Below are 21,501 nucleotides of genomic sequence, written 5' to 3' on the forward strand. Positions count from 1 at the left end.
GGATCCTAGAAGAATTGTTGATTTTTTTAGTCTGCTTGGCTTTTTACTTGTTGTTAGGATGGAGTGGGGTTTCTAAGCTCCTTACCTGTGGAAATGGAAACTGGAAATCTTTGTATACTTTTTATATTGTTGACTTGACAAGATAATAGGGACTTTTTTAATGTTCATAAAAGATATTGGTCTGTTGTTTCCTTATGATATCTTTGGATTTAGTATCACTTTTTTGCCTCTTCAGTTTTCTGGAAGAATTTGGGTAGAGTGGCTTGATTTATTCTTTACATGTTTAATGGAATTCACTAGTGAAGCCATCTATGCTTGTGAAGGTTTGTAACTACAAATTCAGTGTCTTGAATAAATACAGGGTTATTCATCCTATATATTTCTCATTGAATGATTTCTGGTAGTTTGGATTTTTTATGGAGCATGTCCATTTTATCTAAGCTGTTGAATTATTGAATAAAATTGCTCATAGTTTTCTCTCATAATCATTTGATGCTTGTAAGATCTGTAATAATGTCTTCTCATTTCCTACACTGATGATTTGTGTGTTCACTCTCTTGCTGTTTTTTATCCTGATCAGTCTGACTATATAGGTTTCTAAATTGTAATGTTCTTCTAAAACTAGCTTCACGGATTTCCTTGTTTCCTGTTTTTTACCTCATTGATTTATCTTCATTCTGCCTATTTGGGCTACAGTTTGCTCATTTAATAACTTAAGGTGGAAGCTCTGATCAGTGATTTGATATATTCTTATTTAATATAGCCATTTAATGCTATAGGTTTCTTTTTAAACACTGCTTTAGGTGCATTCCAAAAATGTGATATGTTATTATTTTCATTCTCTTTAATTTATTCTTTGATGTCTTCTGCCTGTGGGTTAATTAGACTATGCTCTTTGGTTTCTAGAGATATCTTTCTGTTATTGATCAGTATTTAATTCCATTGTGGACCAAGAATCCATGTATGATTTGAATAATTTTATATTTATTGAGATTTGACATTTGTTCTATGGCCCAGAATATAGTCTGTTTTGGTTAAGTGTTCTCTGTGCTTTTGAAAACAGTTTTTACTGTGCTTTCATTAGATGGAGTATTTCCTAAATGTCAGACACAGTTGATTAATAATGTCGTTCAAGTTTTCTATATATTTATTGGGTTTTTTTTGCTTCTATTTCAGTTAATGAAAGAACATAAATGTGGATTTGTTTGTTACTCCTTTTAGTTTTATTAATTCTTTCCTTGATGCATTTTGAAGTTCTCTTTCAGATGCAGAAATATTTAGGATTGTATGTTGTATGTTTCCTCCATGAATATCCCATATTTCCATGTATCGATATGTCCCCTTTTATTATGAAATGGCCCTCTTTATCCCTGGTAAAATTCTTTACTCTGAAGTCTACTTTGTCTGATACTGCTGTAGCGTGGTATGTGTGTATGTATTATTTTTGTATATATATATATATATATATATATATATATATATGTATACTTTTTTCTTTATACGTTTTAACCAATTGTGTGTGTCTGTGTTTAAGTGGGTTTCTTGTAGAAAAGTTGGATCTTGCTCTTTTATCTGACAATCTGCCTTTTAATTGGGAGTGTTTAGTCCATTTATGTGATTATAGATTATGTTTAGGCTTAAATCAACCACCTTTCTATTTGTATTCTGTTTATCCTGCCTGTTCATTGTCCCGTTTCCTTAGTTTTTGCCTTATTTTGGATTAATTAGCCATTTCTTAGTATTCTGTTTTATATCTTTTAGCTTACTAGCTGTATTTCTTTGTTTTGCTTTTTTAGAAGTCACTTTAGGGTTTTTAGTATTTATCTTTAACTATAATCTACCTTTGTGTGATATCCACTTTATTTCTAATTTAAGTGTGCAGTAGTATAGTTGAATGTCTCCTCTTCCAGCCTATTTTTTTTAATTAATTTTTTTATTATTTATTTTTTGGCTGCATTGGGCCTTCATTGCTGGACGGGCTTTCTCTAGTTGCAGCGAGTGGGGCTACTCTTTGTTGTGGTGCATGGGCTTCTCACTGCCATGGCTTCTCTTGTTGCAGAGCACGGGCTCTAGAGCGCAGGCTCAGTAGTTGTGGCTCGTGGGCTTAGTTGCTCCGCTGCATGTGGGATCTTCCCGGACCAGGGCTTGAACCTGTGTCCCCTGCATTGGCAGGCAGATTCTTAACCACTGTGCCACCAGGGAAGTCCTTCGAGCCTATTTGTAATTGTCACACATTTTATTTCCATCTTTGTTATAACCACCAGAATACATAACCTTTTTGATGTAAGAAAAAATACACACTACTTCCTTTGTTCATTTCTTTTGTGTAGATCCACATTTCTGCTGGTGTAACTTTCCTTCTTGAAAGATAGTTTAGATTTGTTAGTTTTGGATTCTTTTTTCTGTGCCTAAAAATGTCTTCACTTTGCCTTAATTTTTGAAAGATATTTTTGCTGAGTATAAACTTCTGTGCTTACAGTTTTTTTTTTCATTCAGTAATGACGTTTGGCTTGCAGTATTTCTTACTAGAAGTCAATACCTTTCTTTGTTCTTCTTTATATAATGTGCCTTTATTATTTTGCTTGCTTTTAAGATTTTTCTGTTTATCATTGTTTTTCATCAGTTTATGATGTGACTTGGTGTATAGTTTTCATTATATTTGTATCACTAGGGCTTTCTTGAGTTTCTTGGATCTGTGAGTTTATAGTTTTCATTAAATTAGGAACATTTTGGCAATTATCTCAAAAGGACTTTCCTGTCTCCTCTCTCCTTCAGGAGCCCCAATTTCACATATATTAGACTGTTTGAAATTGTGTCACAACACTAACCCTCTGTTATTATTATTATTTTTTTTTAGTTTTTTTATCTCTTTAATTTTGGGTCATTTCTTTTGCTGTGTCTTCAAGTTCATTAGTCTTTTCTGCAGTGTCTTATCAAGTACTTTTTGGTTCAGAGATCTTATTTTTCACCTCCATAAGTTTGATATGGATCTTTTAAATTATCTTCCATATCTTTCTTTGACATGCTCTACTTGAGCAAATGAAGTATAATTACAATAACATTAGAGTGCCATTATTTATAACTGAATTAAGTCATCTGTGTAATTTCAGGTTGGTTTTGATTTATTGACTTTTCTCCTCATTGTAGGTTGTTCTTTCCATACTGGCATGCCTACCAATTTTTTTTATTAGCTGTTAGATATTGTAAATTTTACCTTGATGGGTGCTGGATGTGTTGTATTTTTAAAAAACATTCTTGGGTCCTATTCTTAGACATAGGTGAGTTATTTGAAGAGAATTTGATCTTTTCAGTGTTTGCTTTTAGGCTTTGTTAAGTGAGACTGGAGTAGCTTTAGCCTTATGGCTTATTCCCCCCCCCCCCCCCCCGCCCAATACTGTGTAATAATAATAGCCTATAACTCTGCTCAAGGCCTTATGGATTATAAAGTTCTTCCACTCTGGCTGGTAATACCACCCTCCCCACTCCCCCACCCCCACCCCACAGAGGAATTTAATCAAATGCATGTACTGATCAGTGCTCTGCTGAAGACACAAGTTGAAGCTTCTGCAGATCTCTGGAGCTCACTCTTGGTGTAGCTTTCTTCTCTTCTTGTTTCTGCCCTATGAACTTTAGCTGCCTTCACTTCCCTGAACTCTCAACTCCGTGCCAACTCTGTCTCCTCAATTCAGTAGACTGCTGTCCTCTGTCTTGATTCTCCTCCCTGCACTGGAAACTCTTTCCCAGGCAGAAAGATTGGGCCAATCATAGACCTCACACTGTTTCATCTCTCTCAGAAACTAGTGTCCTACATTGCCTATTGTTAATTGTCTGAAAAACCATTGTTTCATTAATTTTTTCCCTTGGATTAAGGCAGTAGGGTAAGTCTGGTCACTGTTACTCTATCTTGGCTTGAGTTTATGGTACTCATCCCAAACTTTATTTATCGATCAGATTTTATTTTCAGCTGTTTTTGTTTTGTTCCATGATAGTTAATTACTGTTTTTTTAAGCATGTTTTTCCCCTTCTCATTTCTTCTCAGCCTTGCAATCCTCCTTTTCAACTTGTTCTATTTTCATTTTGAGCTCTCCTTTTTGCTTCAGGTGTACCAATTTTAGGGAATTTCCCCTTCTTACTGAGTTATGTTTTATTTCAGATTGGATTTTTCAGATGCCTTTTTTTTTGTCTGAGGGGGCATGTTTGCTTATTTTTATGTTTTGCTAAAGTGTGTTTGCATTGTTTCCACGACATTTACTTTTATCTTACTGAAGTTTAGTATAAGTGGTTCTTATCCTACCTTATATTGGTTACTGTAGTGTGTCTGGCTTCTACAATTCTCCCTTCCTATGGTATCTGATCGTATGGTGGAGCTCAGCCTAGATTATGTTCAGTTCTTTTAAGGATACTTTGATTTTGCCTTTCTGAGATATTGTTAAATTCCGTTACTAGTATTCACCTCTCCTGCTGAGGGAAATATTCTGTTCCCCTAGGATATACTACTAGTTTAGTGTGGGGTTCTGTTAGACAACGCTAGCTAGCCCCACTTGTTCACCTATCCTGTTTTGCCTGATTCTAATAGAAAATTTTACTGTTAAACTACCACCAAGTCAGAAGAGGGAAAAGATAAGGATATCAATTCACTTCTTTTCTTCTTCTGGTGGATCTGAGAAATATCAGACTTTTGTGAATTCACCAGCATGATTTTTAGGGTTAAAAGGCAGGAGTTGGAGATCAGCTTGTAAGTATGAATATTCCATTCCTTTTCTCAGCTAAACTTTGGTTGCTGCTGCTGTTTTTTCCCCCCTTTTGTTATTTTAACTAAGTTTACTCATTTTGCTTGATATAAAGGGCAAGCACTTTTTGGTTTTACTTTGCTTCAGTTTTACCTGGAAGTTACTAAATTTTATAGTTTATAGATAATATATGTGAACCAAATCTCTTGGTAATTACTTTAACTTCAATCCTTTCTTTTTTGAGTAGGTAGAATGTAAATTTTCACTGTATCATTTGAAACTATACTGATTTTTAAAGTTCTTTTTCCAGATTCCATGTCTGTGTGGCAGTGCCCCATGTTTGCTGTGCCGATGCTGTCCTAGTGGAAACAACTCCACTGTAACTCGGTTGATCTATGCACTTTTTTTGCTTGTTGGAGTGTGTGTAGCTTGTGTAATGTTGATACCTGGAATGGAAGAACAACTAAATAAGGTTAGTTTTCTTTTTTTTTTTTTAATGATTAACTGAACCTTTAGTATGTATATGCATAAAACTGCTTCTTGTGTATTGGAAACAGAATACTGTAAAAAGGAAGAATACTTAATCCCAGTTTTAGTAGTTCATGATCATTTAGGAAAGGCAGTTTATTAAAATTCTCTGATGGTAGGGCAGAAAATGTGTTGTGTTAATATGAGGAAATCAGTAATTCTAACCAGGGAAATGTCAGAATCACTGTGGGTCTCATGGAAAAAGAGACATTCTAAGAATCAGTAAATTTTTGTGTGCAGAAATTGAAAAATAGGAAGCAGAATGAGGATAAAAGCTTTTTGAGCTAAGTATGTATGCCTTAGGAAGATTTATCTGATAATTAGGATAGAAGGCAGCAGTTAAGTATGGTGGCTGTTGGAATGGTGTAATCAAGAAGGGCATAGAGGGCCTGAAATAATTCTCTGAATGTAGAATTGACTGAATCTGGATTTAAATATTGGCAGTGATAGAATAATAAATAATAACCAGGTTCTGATCCTAGATAACTGAGAGGAAACTGTTGCTGTTAACTCAAGGAAAAAGAGAAAGAAAAGGTGTTTTATTAAACTTTTTTTTTCCCCCAGGGAGTCAGGTTGTTCAAAGAGATGGGGAAAATATCTAGTATATAATGTTAGCACTACATTGTGTGTGTGTGTGTCCAGCAGGAAGTAAAAAATTTGCGTGTGTAACTCATAAAAGAAATCAGAGATAGAGATGAAATTCAAACTATGGCAGCATATGCTGAAGAAGACCATTTGGAGTGAGGAGAGCTAGAGCTTTGACAAAAGCTCTTAAGGGAGTTGGTGGAGAAAAGGGAACCTCTGAAGGAACAGTGAAAAAAGAGAACCAAGAACCTGTTTAGTAGGCCTTAGGAACAGTCTTAAGAATGACAGCATAATGTCTGTGTAAAAAAGGTAAAGGAGTGTGAGGATTAAGAAGTAGCCTTGGGGGCTTCCCTGGTGGCGCAGTGGTTGAGAGTCTGCCTGCCGATGCAGGGGATGCCGGTTCGTGCCCCGGTCCGGGAGGATCCCACGTGCGGTGGAGCGGCTGGGCCCATGGGCCATGGCCGCTAAGCCTGCATGTCCGGAGCCTGTGCTCCGCAACGGGAGAGGCCACAATAGTGAGAGGCCCGCGTACTGCAAAAAAAAAAAAAAAAGAAGTAGCCTTGGGATTTGACAGCCAGTATATGTCTAGCGTCTTGAAAAAGCATTTATAGAGTGCTGGCCTAGAAGGATTGGGAGGGAGAGTTAGATGGCTATGAGGAAATGTATCCAATGAGAATAGACTGCTGATTTAAAGGAGTTTTGTAATGCAGATAGTAAGTCTTGGAGGCTGAATTAAAGAAGTTTTTAGGCTGGGGAGATTTAATTATTTGTATTTTGAGAATAGTCATAAGGGATCTAACCCATGAGAGAGAGTGTGATCAAGAGAAGGCATATAGAAGTTACTTTTCCTCCAAGGAAAAATGAATGACAATAGAAAATTTGAGGTTGAGAGAGTGTTTATGTCAGATAACCTCCATTTTAAAGCAGTAGTCTGCTTAGGGTTGACTTTGGGGTAAGGAAAAATAGTGTAACTTTGGGAAATGAGCTTATTACAGTTTGAAAGTAACATTGTACATGGCATATGTAGATGCTCAGTTAATGTTATTCAAGTCCTTCGTATAAGCAGAAGACGTTCATATGTTTTTTGTCATGGATCCAGTTGACTGTTGTTATGAACAGTTTAGTTGATAGATGTTAGTTTGTAACCCCCAATGTTTCTGCTTCTCTGCTTTCTGAAGGTCATCAGAGAATTGCATTTCCTAGAGTGCTTGTGATATGTAGGGTCATGTCTCTAGTACTAGTCAGTGAGTTATGAGTAGAAGTGATAAACATCACCCTCTACTTGCTAATGCAGATTCTCCTTTCTTTTCTGTCACAACCTGTATATCATTTGAGTTGGTGGTTTCTCTGGCAGCCTAGATTCTTTTAGTTGACTATGTAGAACCAACCATATACATGTACGTGAGCAAGAAATACATCTTTGCTGTTTAAGCCACCTATATTTGGAGGTTGTTACTGTAGCAACTTAACCTAATATAGGTGATTGAATTAAAATTTAATGATGGGAATTAGCCAGGTGGTGTGCTGCTCTCATTTAAGGGCATGGGATAATTAAGGGTGCTAGTGAGTACATGTTGCAAGTGAGTATGGGTAAGTACATATTGCCATAATTGTTAAACTAAGTTGGGAAAGTAGGGTTCAAGTGAGACCAAGAAAGAGCTTATAGACTGTATAGGAGCTAGCAAAAAGGAAGTAGCATCTGCATCAACTTAAATATAATTTTAGGTTCTTGATTTTAAAGGCACACGTTAACAGTTGTATTTTGGCATATTGGCTTGCTTTAACGTTTTTAGAGGCAGTAATTCACTCTGATATATGTGAATAGTGTATCTACTCCCATTTATTTCACTTAAAAATATTTTTAAAATACTTTCTTATACTCTGACTCCAGTGTGATTTTCTGAAATGGTCATCAGTCTTTTTTAAGGTTTTAAGTTAAAAAATAAAAATACAGCCAGCCATTTTGCTGTTAATCCAAATCCATCCATTATCAGAAATAACCCTTGTGGGACCAAAACTCAAAATGCCTTCATTGTTCTCTTTAGTATTTAGAAACTGATTTAGTTACTCTGTGATTCTTTACACTTTTGTTGATTGTATTTTTCTCTTATACATGTGATCCCGGTGGAATGCAAGTTTTTAAGGAAACTTAGAATAAGTCTGCAAGTTAAAATAAGCATCCACTTTAGGATTGACATTTGTAGCTTATCCGGTGCTCTCATAAAGTAAAAAAAGAGTTACACTTCTGTCTTATGAAAATGTGTAGACTTAGCTTGATTACATTTCAGCATAAACTGTAAAGTGAACTTCAATTTTCTAAACCTTAAACTATTTGATTACACAGAATTTTCATTTTTTCTTGAAAAAAATTCTAGATCACAAATTCTTGTTTTGTTTTCAGATTCCTGGATTTTGTGAGAATGAGAAAGGAGTGGTCCCTTGTAATATTCTGGTTGGCTATAAAGCTGTATACCGTTTGTGCTTTGGCTTGGCTATGTTCTACCTTCTCCTATCTCTATTAATGATCAAAGTGAAGAGCAGCAGTGATCCTAGAGCTGCAGTACACAATGGGTAAGGTTTTTAATAAACTTCAATATAAAGTCTGGATAGTCTCTTCTCAGTAATTTTGAGTCTGTCTAAAGAAAGTTTAAAATAAACTTGAACAATCTGCAGAATTATTTTATTCATGAATGACAAGGTAAGAAAATCCTCTTGTCTCTACTAGAGAATGTGTTGGAATTTGGAAATATAAATATTAAATAGTAGCCTTGGGTCATTTTTTGCTATAGTCTCTGCATAATGTTTATAAAGTTGACCCTTGTGAACAACGCAGGTTTGAACTGTGCAGGTCCACTTTTATGCAGATTTTTTTCAACAGTAAATACTACAGTGTACTACACAATCCATGTTGATCTCTAGTTGATTGAATTCACAGATGAGGAACCTCAGATACAGAGGGCCGACTGTAGTTATACATGGATTTTCAACCATGCAGAGAGTTGGCATCCCTAACTCCAGCACTGTTCAAGGGTCCACTGTATTTTCATCCTAAAAAGGAAGATTTATCATATCTGTGACTAATAATGAGGAGCTTATTCCTCCTTCTTCTCTTAGCTTTTTGTAGGCCAATCTCACTACATAAAACTGAACTCAGTTCCTAAGACGTACAGTGCAGCCAAAATGAAAAACTTCATTCCTTTGAAACAAGGTGATTGATTGATTTTCTAAATGGTTATACTGAACAACCTAGAAACTTCAGGGTCCCTTTTATCAGTCTCCCTTAATATAGAGCACTACTTCTCACACTCAATTTTGAGTGTTTTGAATTTTAATCACTGTTTCCCCCCCCCCATAAATTAAAAAAAATTTTTGGAATATCTGCTATTGCTTATCTATTAACATGCTACCAAAGACAGGAAAAATGAACAAGTGAAATATAAATATTAATGAAAAAAGATGTGCTGTGCCAGGCTGATTTTATTTTGTTTATTTTGTTCCCTTAGTCATTGGTTGTTTTAATTTAATTTTTTTTTGCACTCTTAAAACATCTTTACTAAATGTATTTTTAAACACTTCTCAAAATGCATTACAGGGTGGCTATCACAGTCATTTCATGAGATAACATTCTTCTCAAAACATGCACTAAGCACTCATGTCACTGTTAATGTTTTTTTAAAATTGAGATATAATTGACATATAACATTGTGTCAGGTTTAAAGTGTACAAAGTGTTAATTTCATACTTTAATATATTACAATATGATTACCATCATAGTATTAGCTAACACCTCTATCACATCACGTAATTATTATTTCTTAGTTGTGACGAGAACAGTTAAGATCTAGTCTCTTAGAAGCTTTAAAGTACATTTTTCTTTTTCAGATTCCACATATTGGTAATATCATAAATGTTTGTTTTTCTTTGTCTGGCTTATCTCACTTAGCATAATGCCCTCAAGGTCCATCCATGTTGTTGCAAATGACAGGATTTCTTTCTTTCTGGTGGCTGAATAATATTCCATTGTGTATATATACTACAGTTTCTTTATTTATCTATTGACGAATACTTAAGGTTGTTTTTATATCTTGCCAATTATGAATAATTCTCCAATAAACAAGGATGTGCAGATATTGTTTCAGTACCCTATTTTCACTTTCTTTGGATATATATGTAGAAGTGGGATTGCTGGATTGTATGGTAGTTCCATTTTTATATTTTTTGAGGAAACTTCATACTGTTTTCCATAGTGGCTAAACTAGCATACATTCCCACTAACAGTGCATAAGGGTTCCCATTTCACCACATTCTCACCAACACTTGTTATTTCTTGTCATCACGATAGCCATTCTAATAGGTCTGAGGTGATGATATCTCATAATGATTTTGATTTACATTTTTCTGATGATTAGTGATGTTGAGCACCTTTTCATATGCCTGTTGGCCATTTGTATGCCTTCTTTGAAAAGATATTCAGTTCCTCTGTCCATTTTTTAATTGGATTATTTGTTTTTTTAATGAGTTTTATGAGTTCTTTATTTGATATTAACCATTTTTTGATACATGGTTTGCAAATATTTTCTCCTATTCTGTAGGTTGTCTTTTCATTTTGTTGATTGTTCCTTTTGCTTTGCAGAAGCTTGTTAGTTTGATGTAGTCCCACTTGTTTGATTTTACTTCTGTTGCTTGTACTTTTGCTGTCTCATCCAAAAACTCATTGCCAAGACCAATGTTGTGGAGTTTCTTCCTTACTTTCTTCTTCCCAGTATCAGCATCTTTCTAGTATTGATATCTTTTATGGTATCAGGTCTTAAATATTTAAGTCCTTAATTCATTTTGAGTTAATTTTGTGAGTCGTGTAATAAAGGAGTCCATTTTCATTTTTCTGTGGTTACCCAGTTTTCCCAAGACGGTTGAGGAGACTGTCCTTTCCCCATTGAGTGTTCTTGACTCCCTTGTCAAATATTCGTTGATCCAAAATGGAAGGGTTTATTACTAAGCTCTCCCTATTCTATTCCATTGGTCTATGTGTCTACTTTTATGGTACTACTGTTTTAATTACTGTAGCTTTGTAGTATAGTTTGAAATCAGTAAGTGTGATATTTGCAGCTTTGTCCTTCTCATGACTAATTTGTCTATTTGGGGTATTTTGTAGTTACATACAAATTTCAGGATTGTTTTTTCTATTTGTAAGTGGCATTGAAACTTTTATAGGGAGTACTTTGAATCTATAGGTGGCTTCGGGTAGTATGGACATTTTAACTATTCTTCAGATCCACAAACACGAGTTATCTTTCCATTTGTTTGTGTCTTTTTCAGTTGTTTTTTTTAAATTCATCTGCCACTGTGCCTTTTGGTTGGTGAATTCATTACATTTACATTTAGCGTAATTATTGATATGAAGGACTTACTAATGTCATCTTATTCATTGCTGTTTGGCTGTTTCATATTTCCATAATTTCTTTTATCTTTGTTAACACCTATGTAAATTGGTGATTTTCTTTGTGAATTGGTGGTATGGTCTGCTTCCCTATTTTCTGTAAATCTACTTTAGATTTTTGCTTTGTGGTTACCATGAAGCTTACATAAAACATCTTATAGATAAAACAGCCCATTTTAAGCTGATAGCAACTTCAGTTGTATACAAAAGCCCTACCCATTTACTCCTCTTTTATTTTTTTGATATCACAATTTATCTCTTTTTATATTGTATATCCATTAACCAATTATAATAGCTTTTTTTTTTTTTTTTTTTTTTGTGGTACGCGGGCCTCTCACTGTTGTGGCCTCTCCCGTTGCGGCGCAGAGGCTCCGGATGCGCAGGCTCAGCGGCCATGACTCACGGGCTCAGCCGCTCCGTGGCATGTGGGATCTTCCCGGACCGGGGCACGAACCCGTGTCCCCTGCATCGGCAGGCGGACTCTCAACCACTATGCCACCAGGGAAGCCCTAGCTGTTGTTTTTTAATACTCTTTTTAATCTTTATACTACAGTTATGTAGTTAACACACCATCCTATTAAAGAATTAGACTTTTCTAAATCTGTGTATTTCCATTTACCAGTGTCTTGTATACTTTGTATGTTTTCGTGTCACTAATTTAGTGTCTTTTCGTTTCAGCTTGAAGAATTCCTTTCACCATTTTTTACAAGACAGGTTTAGTGGTGGTGAATTCCTTGGATTTTGACTGGGAAAATCTTTATTTCTCCTTTGTATCTGAAGGATAACTTTGCTGGACAGAGTAATCTTGGCTGGCATTTTTTTCCTTTCAACACTTTGAGTATGTCACTTAAAGTCATTCTACTCTCTCTTGGCCTATAGAGTTTTCTACTGAGAAATCCACTGAGAGCCTGATGGAAATGACTTTGTAGATTACAGTCTTTTTTCATCTAGCTGCTTTTAGGATTCTCTTGTTCTTTGATTTTTGACAGTTTTCATTAATATGGCTTAAAAGGTTTGTTTGCATTGAGTTGATAGTGTGATCTATTAGCTTTGTGAACTTGGATGTCCAGATTTAGGAAGTTCTCAGCTATTCTTTCTTTCTTTTTTTTTTTTTTTTTTTTTTTGCGGTACGCGGGCCTCTCACTGTTGTGGCCTCTCCCATTGCGGAGCACAGGCTCCGGATGCGCAGGCTCAGCGGCCATGGCTCACGGGCCTAGCTGCTCCGTGGCATGTGGGATCTTCCTGGACCAGGGCACGAGCCTGTGTCCCCTGCATCGGCAGGCAGACTCTCAACCACTGCACCACCAGGGAAGCCCCTCAGCTATTATTTCTTTAAATAAACTTTCTGCCCCCTTCTTCCTCTCTTCTCCTTCTGGAACCCAATCATTCTAATATTTGAATTCCATAGATAACTGAGGCTTTCTTCCCTCTTTTTCATTTTTTTTTCTCTGTTCAACCCTGATTGGGTTATATCAAAATTCTTGTCCGCTTTTTCTGTCTTCCATTTGATCTGCCCTTCTGCAGATCTCTATTGTATTTTTCATGTCTTTTGTTGAATTCTTCAGCTGCAGAGTATGTTTGGTTCTTTTTTATGATTTCTGTCTCTTTGTTAACTTTCTCATTCATATATTTTTTCCTGGCTTTTGTTGAATTATCTTTGTGTTTTCTTATAGCTCATTGAGTTTTCTCAAAACAGCTGTTTTGAATTCTTTATCTGCTAGACTGCAAGATTTTGTGCCTTTGTGCTCAATTATTGCAGGATTATTGTTATCTTTTGGTGGTAAAATGTTTTCTTGATTCTTCGTGTTCCTTGTAGTGTTTGCATTGCTGCTTTCACATTTGAAGTAGCAGATGCCTCAAATCTCTACTAGTTGTCTTCAGATAAGGTTATTGATCCTTTTATATCTAGGGTTCTCTCTGACTCTGAACACCTGCTTCTCACTTCTTGTGCTTTTCTGTGGCAGAATTCTTAAGCTTTTATGTCTTCTCTGGTTCTTTCAACTCATCTGGCTAGCTAGTGGAAATCTGTTTTCCAGGCATTGTGTGTTTTCAAAACTATTCATTTGTACAGTGTACCTTATTTACACTTTCATATACACCAATTATAATAGCTGTTGGTGTATATGTAAAATAAATGTGTGAAATGAAACTAATATTCTCATTTTATCATAATGAATTAAAACTGTCCTAAAATAGTTTACATGATATTCTTCACGTCTCATTTTCAGGATATCCTCAGAAAGAATAGAATAGTCACATAAAGTGTAGCTGTTTTTAAGAATAGCTCTTCAAAGATTCCATATATGAAACTACTTGTTGAATGAATATTTATTAATAAAAAATTCTTTTTGTTTTAGATTCTGGTTCTTTAAATTTGCTGCAGCAGTTGCAATTATTATTGGGGCCTTCTTCATTCCAGAAGGAACTTTTACAACTGGTAAGAAATATTTTTTTTTCTTTAATTGTGTGATGTTGATATTTTATAAGGAAATTGAAATAATTGTTGCCTGGAACTGTATTTGTTTTGTTTTTTCCTCCCCCTCACCCCCTGCCCCGGTTGGCAAAATAAAGGCATTTATGTAAAATTTTATTTTTCCTTTTCTGTATTGATTGTGAAAATGAAATAATGAAAAGTGAACCAGTCACTCATTTGTGGTTTTTTGCTTTCTTTTTTCCTTTCAGTGTGGTTTTACGTAGGCATGGCAGGTGCCTTTTGCTTCATTCTCATACAGCTAGTCTTACTCATTGATTTTGCCCATTCGTGGAATGAATCATGGGTTGAAAAAATGGAAGAAGGGAACTCAAGATGTTGGTACGCAGGTAAGCTTTTTGTTTTACAGAACATCTTCAAGATAGTTGAAGTTTGAAAGTGAGAACAGATATGTAGACTATGGGAAAATCACGATTTTTATGGTACAATTTTCTGTGAGGAGATTTTTAGCTGAAGTTTGTGAGTGGCATCTTACCACATTATATCAGCAACTTTACTTGTAGAGACAGTTTTTGGCATGTCAACTAGGAACATACCCAAGAACGAGGAAATAATCCAGAAGACCATGAATGGCTAAAATAGAAGTTCCAAAGCCTATTGCTGAATGCATGTATATTTTACAGCCTAATTTCCTGGGAAGCCTACAGAAGGTTAAAAGTAAAATATTAAAGGGACGAGGACTGCTAGAAATAGATGAACAAACAGTGGTACAATTCTTAAACATCAGCAAGCAGGAAAAATAAAAAAGCAACCCTGAAACGTTTTGCGTAAGTGCAAAGAATGCCCTTATGTGTAACTAACACCTAAGGGAATTTTTACAGTAGTGTTTTAATGTTTATTTATAATGATGAGCTTGAGTCCTGTGGTTATACTCTAAAACAGGGATCAAAATTCAGACGCTTACAACAGGTAACAAAAATGAGGGAGGAGAACCAGGTTTAAGTGCATTTTCAATCTTTTTGCAAATAGAAGGGACTGTGATGAATTGGAGAGTGTAAAGGCCTTTATCTAAAATGCATAAAGCTACTGCTCAGTTCCATCTAATAGTTGCCTTGTGGAAATGTGAACCCAGTGTTGCTTAACTTTTCTGATTTTTCCAAAAGAAGCCATAAATCTGGATTTTTATGTGAAATGATCTGAGTTTCAGCTAAAAAAAAAAAAGAACTTTTTAAAAAAAATCACAGTGAAAGCTAAATCCAGCATGTCTGCTAGCTTCATATATTCTCTCATACAACTAGTTTGTGGTATTCGATCTCAGTGGTTAAAATAAAGAGTTTGGTATTCAAAGAAATGAGCTTTGGTCATTTGAAAAATTTACTTATATAGAATATCTCATTTTTTAATGTTAAATCTAGTGTAAGAGTTTCTGCTTTGTTCCCTGCTATATCCCTTGGGCCTTTGTAGGTATTCAGTAAATATTTGTTTGATGGATCCCCTGTCAGTGAAGCACATCGACATAAATACATGTATATTAAGCATACATTAGCACAGAAACTAAAACGTGTGTGTGTGATAGAAGAAACTTAGGTTGTCTTATTAAATAATAATGACTTACTCTTGAATAATTTTTTTTTTAAGATTTTAGTTGATAAGGAAAAGCATTGTTTTGCAGGCTTAGCATTAACAAAATGATTTTCTTAATGCCCTTGTTTACAACTGAATGATTATCATTCTTTAAAAACCTTAATATTCCCCTCCTAGTTATTTTTCTGTATTTTGAAAATAATGGCTAATACATCTGAATGCATTTTGGAAACTATGTAAATATTACTATAAATGAAGATCATATTAGTATGTTATTGTCCTTAAAAACACATCATCATATGAGCTATATGTAAAGACTATAAAATTCTTAATGTGATAAAGCTCAGAATATCTTTACCTGCTTATATAGCCTGTGTAATGCTGGCACAATGTTAGTTGCTTAAAGTAATATTTTTGAATAAAATAAGATTGCTTGTAAAATGAGCCATATGCCTAATTCCTAATATTAGTGATAAAATCTAATTGTCCAATGTATTTCTTTCACAGCTCTGTTATCAGCTACAGCTCTGAATTATCTGCTGTCTTTAGTTGCTATCGTCCTATTTTTTGTTTACTATACTCATCCAGCCAGTTGTGCAGAAAATAAAGCGTTCATCAGTGTCAACATGCTCCTCTGCCTTGGTGCTTCTGTAATGTCTATACTGCCCAAAATCCAAGTAAGCTTGGATTAGTTCATTAATGTTTATGAAGCTTCTATTTTTTAAGTTTTCCTAAATCTTGAATGATAACAATATTTTTCTGTTTTGCTTATTTTTTTGTAGGAATCACAACCAAGATCTGGTTTGTTACAGTCTTCAGTAATTACAGTCTACACAATGTATTTGACATGGTCTGCTATGACTAATGAACCAGGTATGTTCGTTTGCTTGGATTTGTTTCTTTTTAATGAATCCTACAGCTTTTCTTTTTTCAAAGATGGTCATTTTATAAAATTAAGCTCACAGAAAAATGAAGAGAATGGGAATAATACTATTTTCATCTTTGATGTATTGCTATATTTTTTCACTAGCAAAACTATAAGAAATAATATGAAAATTATAAGAAATATACCTAATTTGTACAGTGCATATGATAGTATATGTAGAAAGAAATAAAAGCTGTTAAAATGTTTGTTGATTCTACTGTAAATAGTATAGTTTTTTTCCACTTACTATTTTTTGTCTGTGATTACCTTAAAAGTGAATATAATTGGTCTTTGTAATCTTTTTATAGGCCAGTTTTATTGCATTCTGTGGGAGTAGAAGCCCTTATATGTCATTTGCGGTGAAACAAATTAGAAATTAATAATTAGTCGACCCTTGAACAACAGAGTTTTGAGCTGCACAGGTCCACTTATCCATGGATTTTTTTCAAATATATGTACTGCATTACTACACGATCTGCAGATACGAATGGCTGGGTATGGAGGCCAGCCATAAAATTATATGCAGATTTTTGGGCTTCCCTGGTGGCACAGTGGTTGAGAGTCCACCTGCCAATGCAGGGGATGTGGGTTCGTGCCCCGGTCCAGGGTGATCCCACATGCCGCGGAGCGGCTGGGCCTGTGAGCCATGGCCGCTGAGCCTGCGCATCCGGAGCCTGTGCTCCGCAAGGGGAGAGGCCACAACAGTGAGAGGCCCGTGTACCGCCAAAAAAAAAAAAAAAATTATATGCAGATTTTCGACTGTGTGAGGGGCTTGGTGCCCCTAATCCACTTGTTGTTCAAGAGTCAACTGTACTATTTTTTGAAAAGGAAAAAAATGGTCTCTCTTCCTCAGAATAAAGAAAAATTATAAAATATGTTTTCTGCATATTTCATTGAGTTTATAAATTTCATAGGTGCTTTACCACTAGTTGGAGAAAATGTTTTTGTTTTTTTTTTGTTAGTATACTAGAGAAAGATTCCTTATATTTGTCCAGGTAAGTGTCTAGAAAAAAACTAATAGTAATTTGCTTTAGGGATTATCCTTATATGAATGGCTTAAAGATAAAAAAACATTTTTCATTGATAAGGTGGCAATTGACGTATCTGGCTCTGTGGGAGGAAAACATATGTGGGACACTTAAGTGGATACCAACCCCATTTAAATTCTTTATTTACGGGAGTCAAGAAGCTGAATAAGCATTAGGTCATTAGGCATTGTTTGCTCATTTCCACAAACTATTTGTTAAAATTCTAGTAACTGATTTATGTATAAACTATATAACAATGTAGTTTGGCAAATTGATAATAACAATAGTCATTTTATGAAGTTTATCTCACAGTTTGTAGTAGAAAAGCCTGTGCATTTTAGTTTAGAATATCTGAATTTTATTCTTAACTCTACTTGAGCTTTACTATGCTTTAGAGAGGTCATCTGAATTTCACCAGTTTCCTGATCAACAAAAAGCTTAATGTCTCAGCTCCTGCATGAGGTTGAAAATGAAATTGTTTTCCAAGCACGTCTATAAAATTAACACTATAAAATTTTTATAAAAAGGTCTCTATAAATACAAGTTGTCTTAAAGTATTTTTTGTTGCTTGTGCCTTTTTCTAACAAAATGTTTTGAATTTGCAAGAGTATAAGAGTTAAAAAGAACTACATTGTGCTCTGAAAAATTTTTTACACTAACATTTTAATTTGACCTTACTTTACATTACAGAAACAGAGTGTAACCCAAGTCTACTGAGCATAATTGGATATAATACAACAAGCACTGTCCCAAAGGAGGGGCAGTCTGTACAGTGGTGGCATGCTCAAGGAATTATTGGACTAATCCTCTTTTTACTGTGTGTGTTTTATTCAAGGTAAGAAAAATTATGGATTTTCATTTTTTAAAAAGTCCAGCTATTATTCATATATGAATCTTTAAATTCCCCCCCTTTTTCCTTCTCTCTTTCTAAACTGTCTTCCATGCAGCATCCGTACTTCAAACAATAGTCAGGTTAATAAACTGACTCTAACAAGTGATGAATCAACATTAATAGAAGATGGTGGAGCCAGAAGTGACGGATCACTGGAGGATAGAGATGATGTTCACCGAGCTGTAGATAATGAAAGGGATGGTGTCACTTACAGTTACTCCTTCTTTCACTTTATGCTTTTCCTGGCTTCGCTTTATATCATGATGACCCTTACCAACTGGTACAGGTACTTACATTTTATGAAAACTTTGCATGTGGAAACATGGCTTTTTTGTGATTCCATTGTTAAATGTGGTATGGAGTACTTTTTAATCCTCCAATATATTTCAAAATTTACAACTAAATGAATAGTGAGATCAGTTTCAGAAATGCAGGCTTTATTTCCTTGCTTCAGCAATAACAATCATTGAAATATTTCCAAATCTTGAAGAGACTGAAATAAAGTTTCATGAAACTAACACATTGCTTAGGGAAATACATGTTGACAGTTGATCAAACACAATGCTTGCTTTTCTTTTTAATACTGACCAGTTCCCAACGTAGTGCAATAAAAAGATACCTTTCTTCTGTTTTGTTCAAACTTTGTCATTAAAATCTTTGAAGATTTCAGAATTGAGAAGCGACTACATTAACATAGATGGATTCTTAGAATTCTTCAAAACTAATTTTTGTTTTTTTATCACTTCAAAACTAATCTTTTTCTGTTAGTTGGAAGATAGCGGTTTATATTTTGTTTTTAAAAATTCTAATTTTGTGCAAAGGATTACTGAAAGATTTAAGATTCAAGTTGAACTATATGGTTAGGGCACTTCTATTTTTAATAATTTTTAATGCATAATATCCTTAACAGTTTGTAAGAGGGCTTTGAATGCCATCAAAAGATGTAGAGAAAAGATTATTCTTTGCTTTATTTCTTTGAGAGCAGCCTCTACCAGCATTTATTATTTTTTTTTTTTTTTTTTTTTTTTTTTTTTTTTTTTGCGGTATGCGGGCCTCTCACTGTTGTGGCCTCCCCCGTTGCGGAGCACAGGCTCCGGACGCGCAGGCTCCGGACGCGCAGGCTCAGCGGCCATGGCTCACGGGCCCAGCCGCTCCGCGGCATATGGGATCCTCCCAGACCGGGGCACGAACCCGTATCCCCTGCATCGGCAGGCGGACTCTCAACCACTTGCGCCACCAGGGAGGCCCAGCATTTATTATTGAAAAATACATATATTTAAAAATTCCTGCACTGCAGCTTCTTAAGGTATATGAACCCAAATAGTTCTCAGTAATTCACAGCTTTGGCTGTCAGGTTAATAGTAAATGTTAAGATTAGATGAAAAATATTTTTGGTATGTTTCATCAACATAAAAGCTAACTTTGGGATGTATTTCCTTCCCAGTTTCCTAAATCTGAGAAGGTGGAGGGGGTTCCCATATACACTCTGAACAGATTATATTCTTTATGACATAAAGACTTACCAATTCTAAACTGTATAATGTCTTATTTATCTAGAGGTCACACTCCATTTCTCTATCTCGTAATTAGTGAGCCAGAAAAACGAAGATGCTCTGAGTATTATCTAAAAGAGCTATTTCAGAGGCCTGTGTATACTCCTTTAAAGGATTTTTTTTACCTTCACATTAGCTATCAAAGTGGTGTGGAAAAGCAAGGCAACAGATTAGTCCAGCAACTATATATCTTATCACAAATTATATACAAAGAATATTTCTGAAGTAATGAAGCCTGATGGCTTGATGACCGATAATCCAACCTCTCTCCCCTTTTTGTTTTCCTTAAATTTTAGGTATGAGCCTTCTCGTGAGATGAAAAGTCAGTGGACAGCTGTCTGGGTGAAAATCTCTTCTAGTTGGATTGGCATTGTGCTGTATGTTTGGACACTGGTGGCACCACTTGTTCTTACAAATCGTGATTTTGACTGAACGGGACTTCTGACGTGAAAGTCTCACTTCGATCATCACTTATTTGAAATTAACAGTATTCCCAACTTTGGTAAAGTTGCGTATGTGTGCTTCCCATGTAACTTCTCCAGTGTTCTGGCATGAATTAGATTTTACTGCTTGCCATTTTATTCATTATAGTCTTGCCAAGCACATTGATAGGTGTTTTAGATTGAAGCAGAGTTTTGAGTATGTTGGTGGTGGTAAGTTAGGAGAAGTGGACATTGATAGGTTTATCCTTTGCTCAGTACCTGTGAAAAGAATAAAAACTGCTTGACAGTTTGATTTTTAAATTGTGTTAGAACTTAAGCTGTTTTAGGAAAATACGGAAAGAAATTTATGGCTGCCTTCTGAAATATTTGATGTCTTGCCCTACAGGATACTACAAAGAACATGGCTATCCTAAAATTGTATAAACAACTCAGTTAAATGCCAGTTTTCTAAAAAATCTTTTCCGATTTTTCCCTTGATATGAAGAGAAGGAACTTACACAGGTATGGAGTGTTTGATTGACAACAGTGTAGCTTATGGTGGAGACTGAGACACAGAGCTTTCAAAGAAAGATTGCTGGTGGTGGGTACTAAATTGAATACCCAAGTTGGTTTGTAATGATTCCTGGGTAGGGATGGCCTTCCATACTTACATAGTGAACTTTGTTTTGGTCATTATAAACACATGCAGATGTGTTAAAATGTGTTCAGTGGGTTCAGTGGAGTGGTTAGGAACTCTGAAGGATTTAGACAAAGGTCTTGAAAAGGATAATCATAGGTTAGAAGGAGGTTGAAAATCACTTGGAAATTTCGTTTTGAAAATCAGAGTTGATAAACTTTTGACAGAACAGGAAGAAACTGCAAAATAGGCTTCAGTAGACAAAGTCTCATTTAGTTTTTCTCATTTAAAAAATGAAGAAACTGGGCTTCCCTGGTGGCGCAGTGGTTGAGAGTCCGCCTGCCGATGCAGGGGACATGGGTTCATGCCCCGGTCTGGGAAGATCCCACGTGCCACGGAGCAGCTGGGCCCGTGAGCCATGGCCGCTGAGCCTGCGCGTCCGGAGCCTGTACTCCGCAGCAGGAGAGGCCACAGCAGTGAGAAGCCCGTGTACCGCAAAAAAAAAAAAAAAAAAGAAGAAACTGAAGCATAGGCTTAAACACAGCTAATCAGTGGCAAAGCTGGGAAATCCGAAGTCTGTCAAAACAACTGGCATTCAAAAATAATTACTATTCAAATATATGCATAATAGATTTTACACCTTGTGAGTGGTGGATAATTTATGTGATGTGAGTTGCTGGTGTCCAGCATGCCTTCTACACACAGACAGGCCAGGAGAATGATGGACTGCTGTAAACTCCTGCTTACAG

General features: G+C 35.5%; 1 protein-coding gene across 1 annotated transcript in view; it reads left to right on the top strand.

Moving 5' to 3' along the window:
* Positions 1 to 21,272, top strand: part of SERINC1 (serine incorporator 1) — a 32,842-nt gene extending 11,570 nt beyond the window's left edge. The window contains exons 2-10 of the mRNA XM_060114977.1: positions 5,041 to 5,202; positions 8,245 to 8,414; positions 13,638 to 13,717; positions 13,963 to 14,100; positions 15,803 to 15,972; positions 16,078 to 16,168; positions 17,939 to 18,083; positions 18,196 to 18,426; positions 19,990 to 21,272. Of these exons, the coding sequence (XP_059970960.1) occupies positions 5,041 to 5,202; positions 8,245 to 8,414; positions 13,638 to 13,717; positions 13,963 to 14,100; positions 15,803 to 15,972; positions 16,078 to 16,168; positions 17,939 to 18,083; positions 18,196 to 18,426; positions 19,990 to 20,125 (1,323 nt within the window). The 3' untranslated portion in view covers positions 20,126 to 21,272. The remainder of the gene's footprint in view (positions 1 to 5,040; positions 5,203 to 8,244; positions 8,415 to 13,637; positions 13,718 to 13,962; positions 14,101 to 15,802; positions 15,973 to 16,077; positions 16,169 to 17,938; positions 18,084 to 18,195; positions 18,427 to 19,989) is intronic.
* Positions 21,273 to 21,501: the final 229 nt, after the last annotated feature.

This window comes from Mesoplodon densirostris, chromosome 12, assembly GCF_025265405.1.
Source record: "Mesoplodon densirostris isolate mMesDen1 chromosome 12, mMesDen1 primary haplotype, whole genome shotgun sequence".
Lineage (NCBI taxonomy): Eukaryota > Metazoa > Chordata > Mammalia > Artiodactyla > Ziphiidae > Mesoplodon > Mesoplodon densirostris.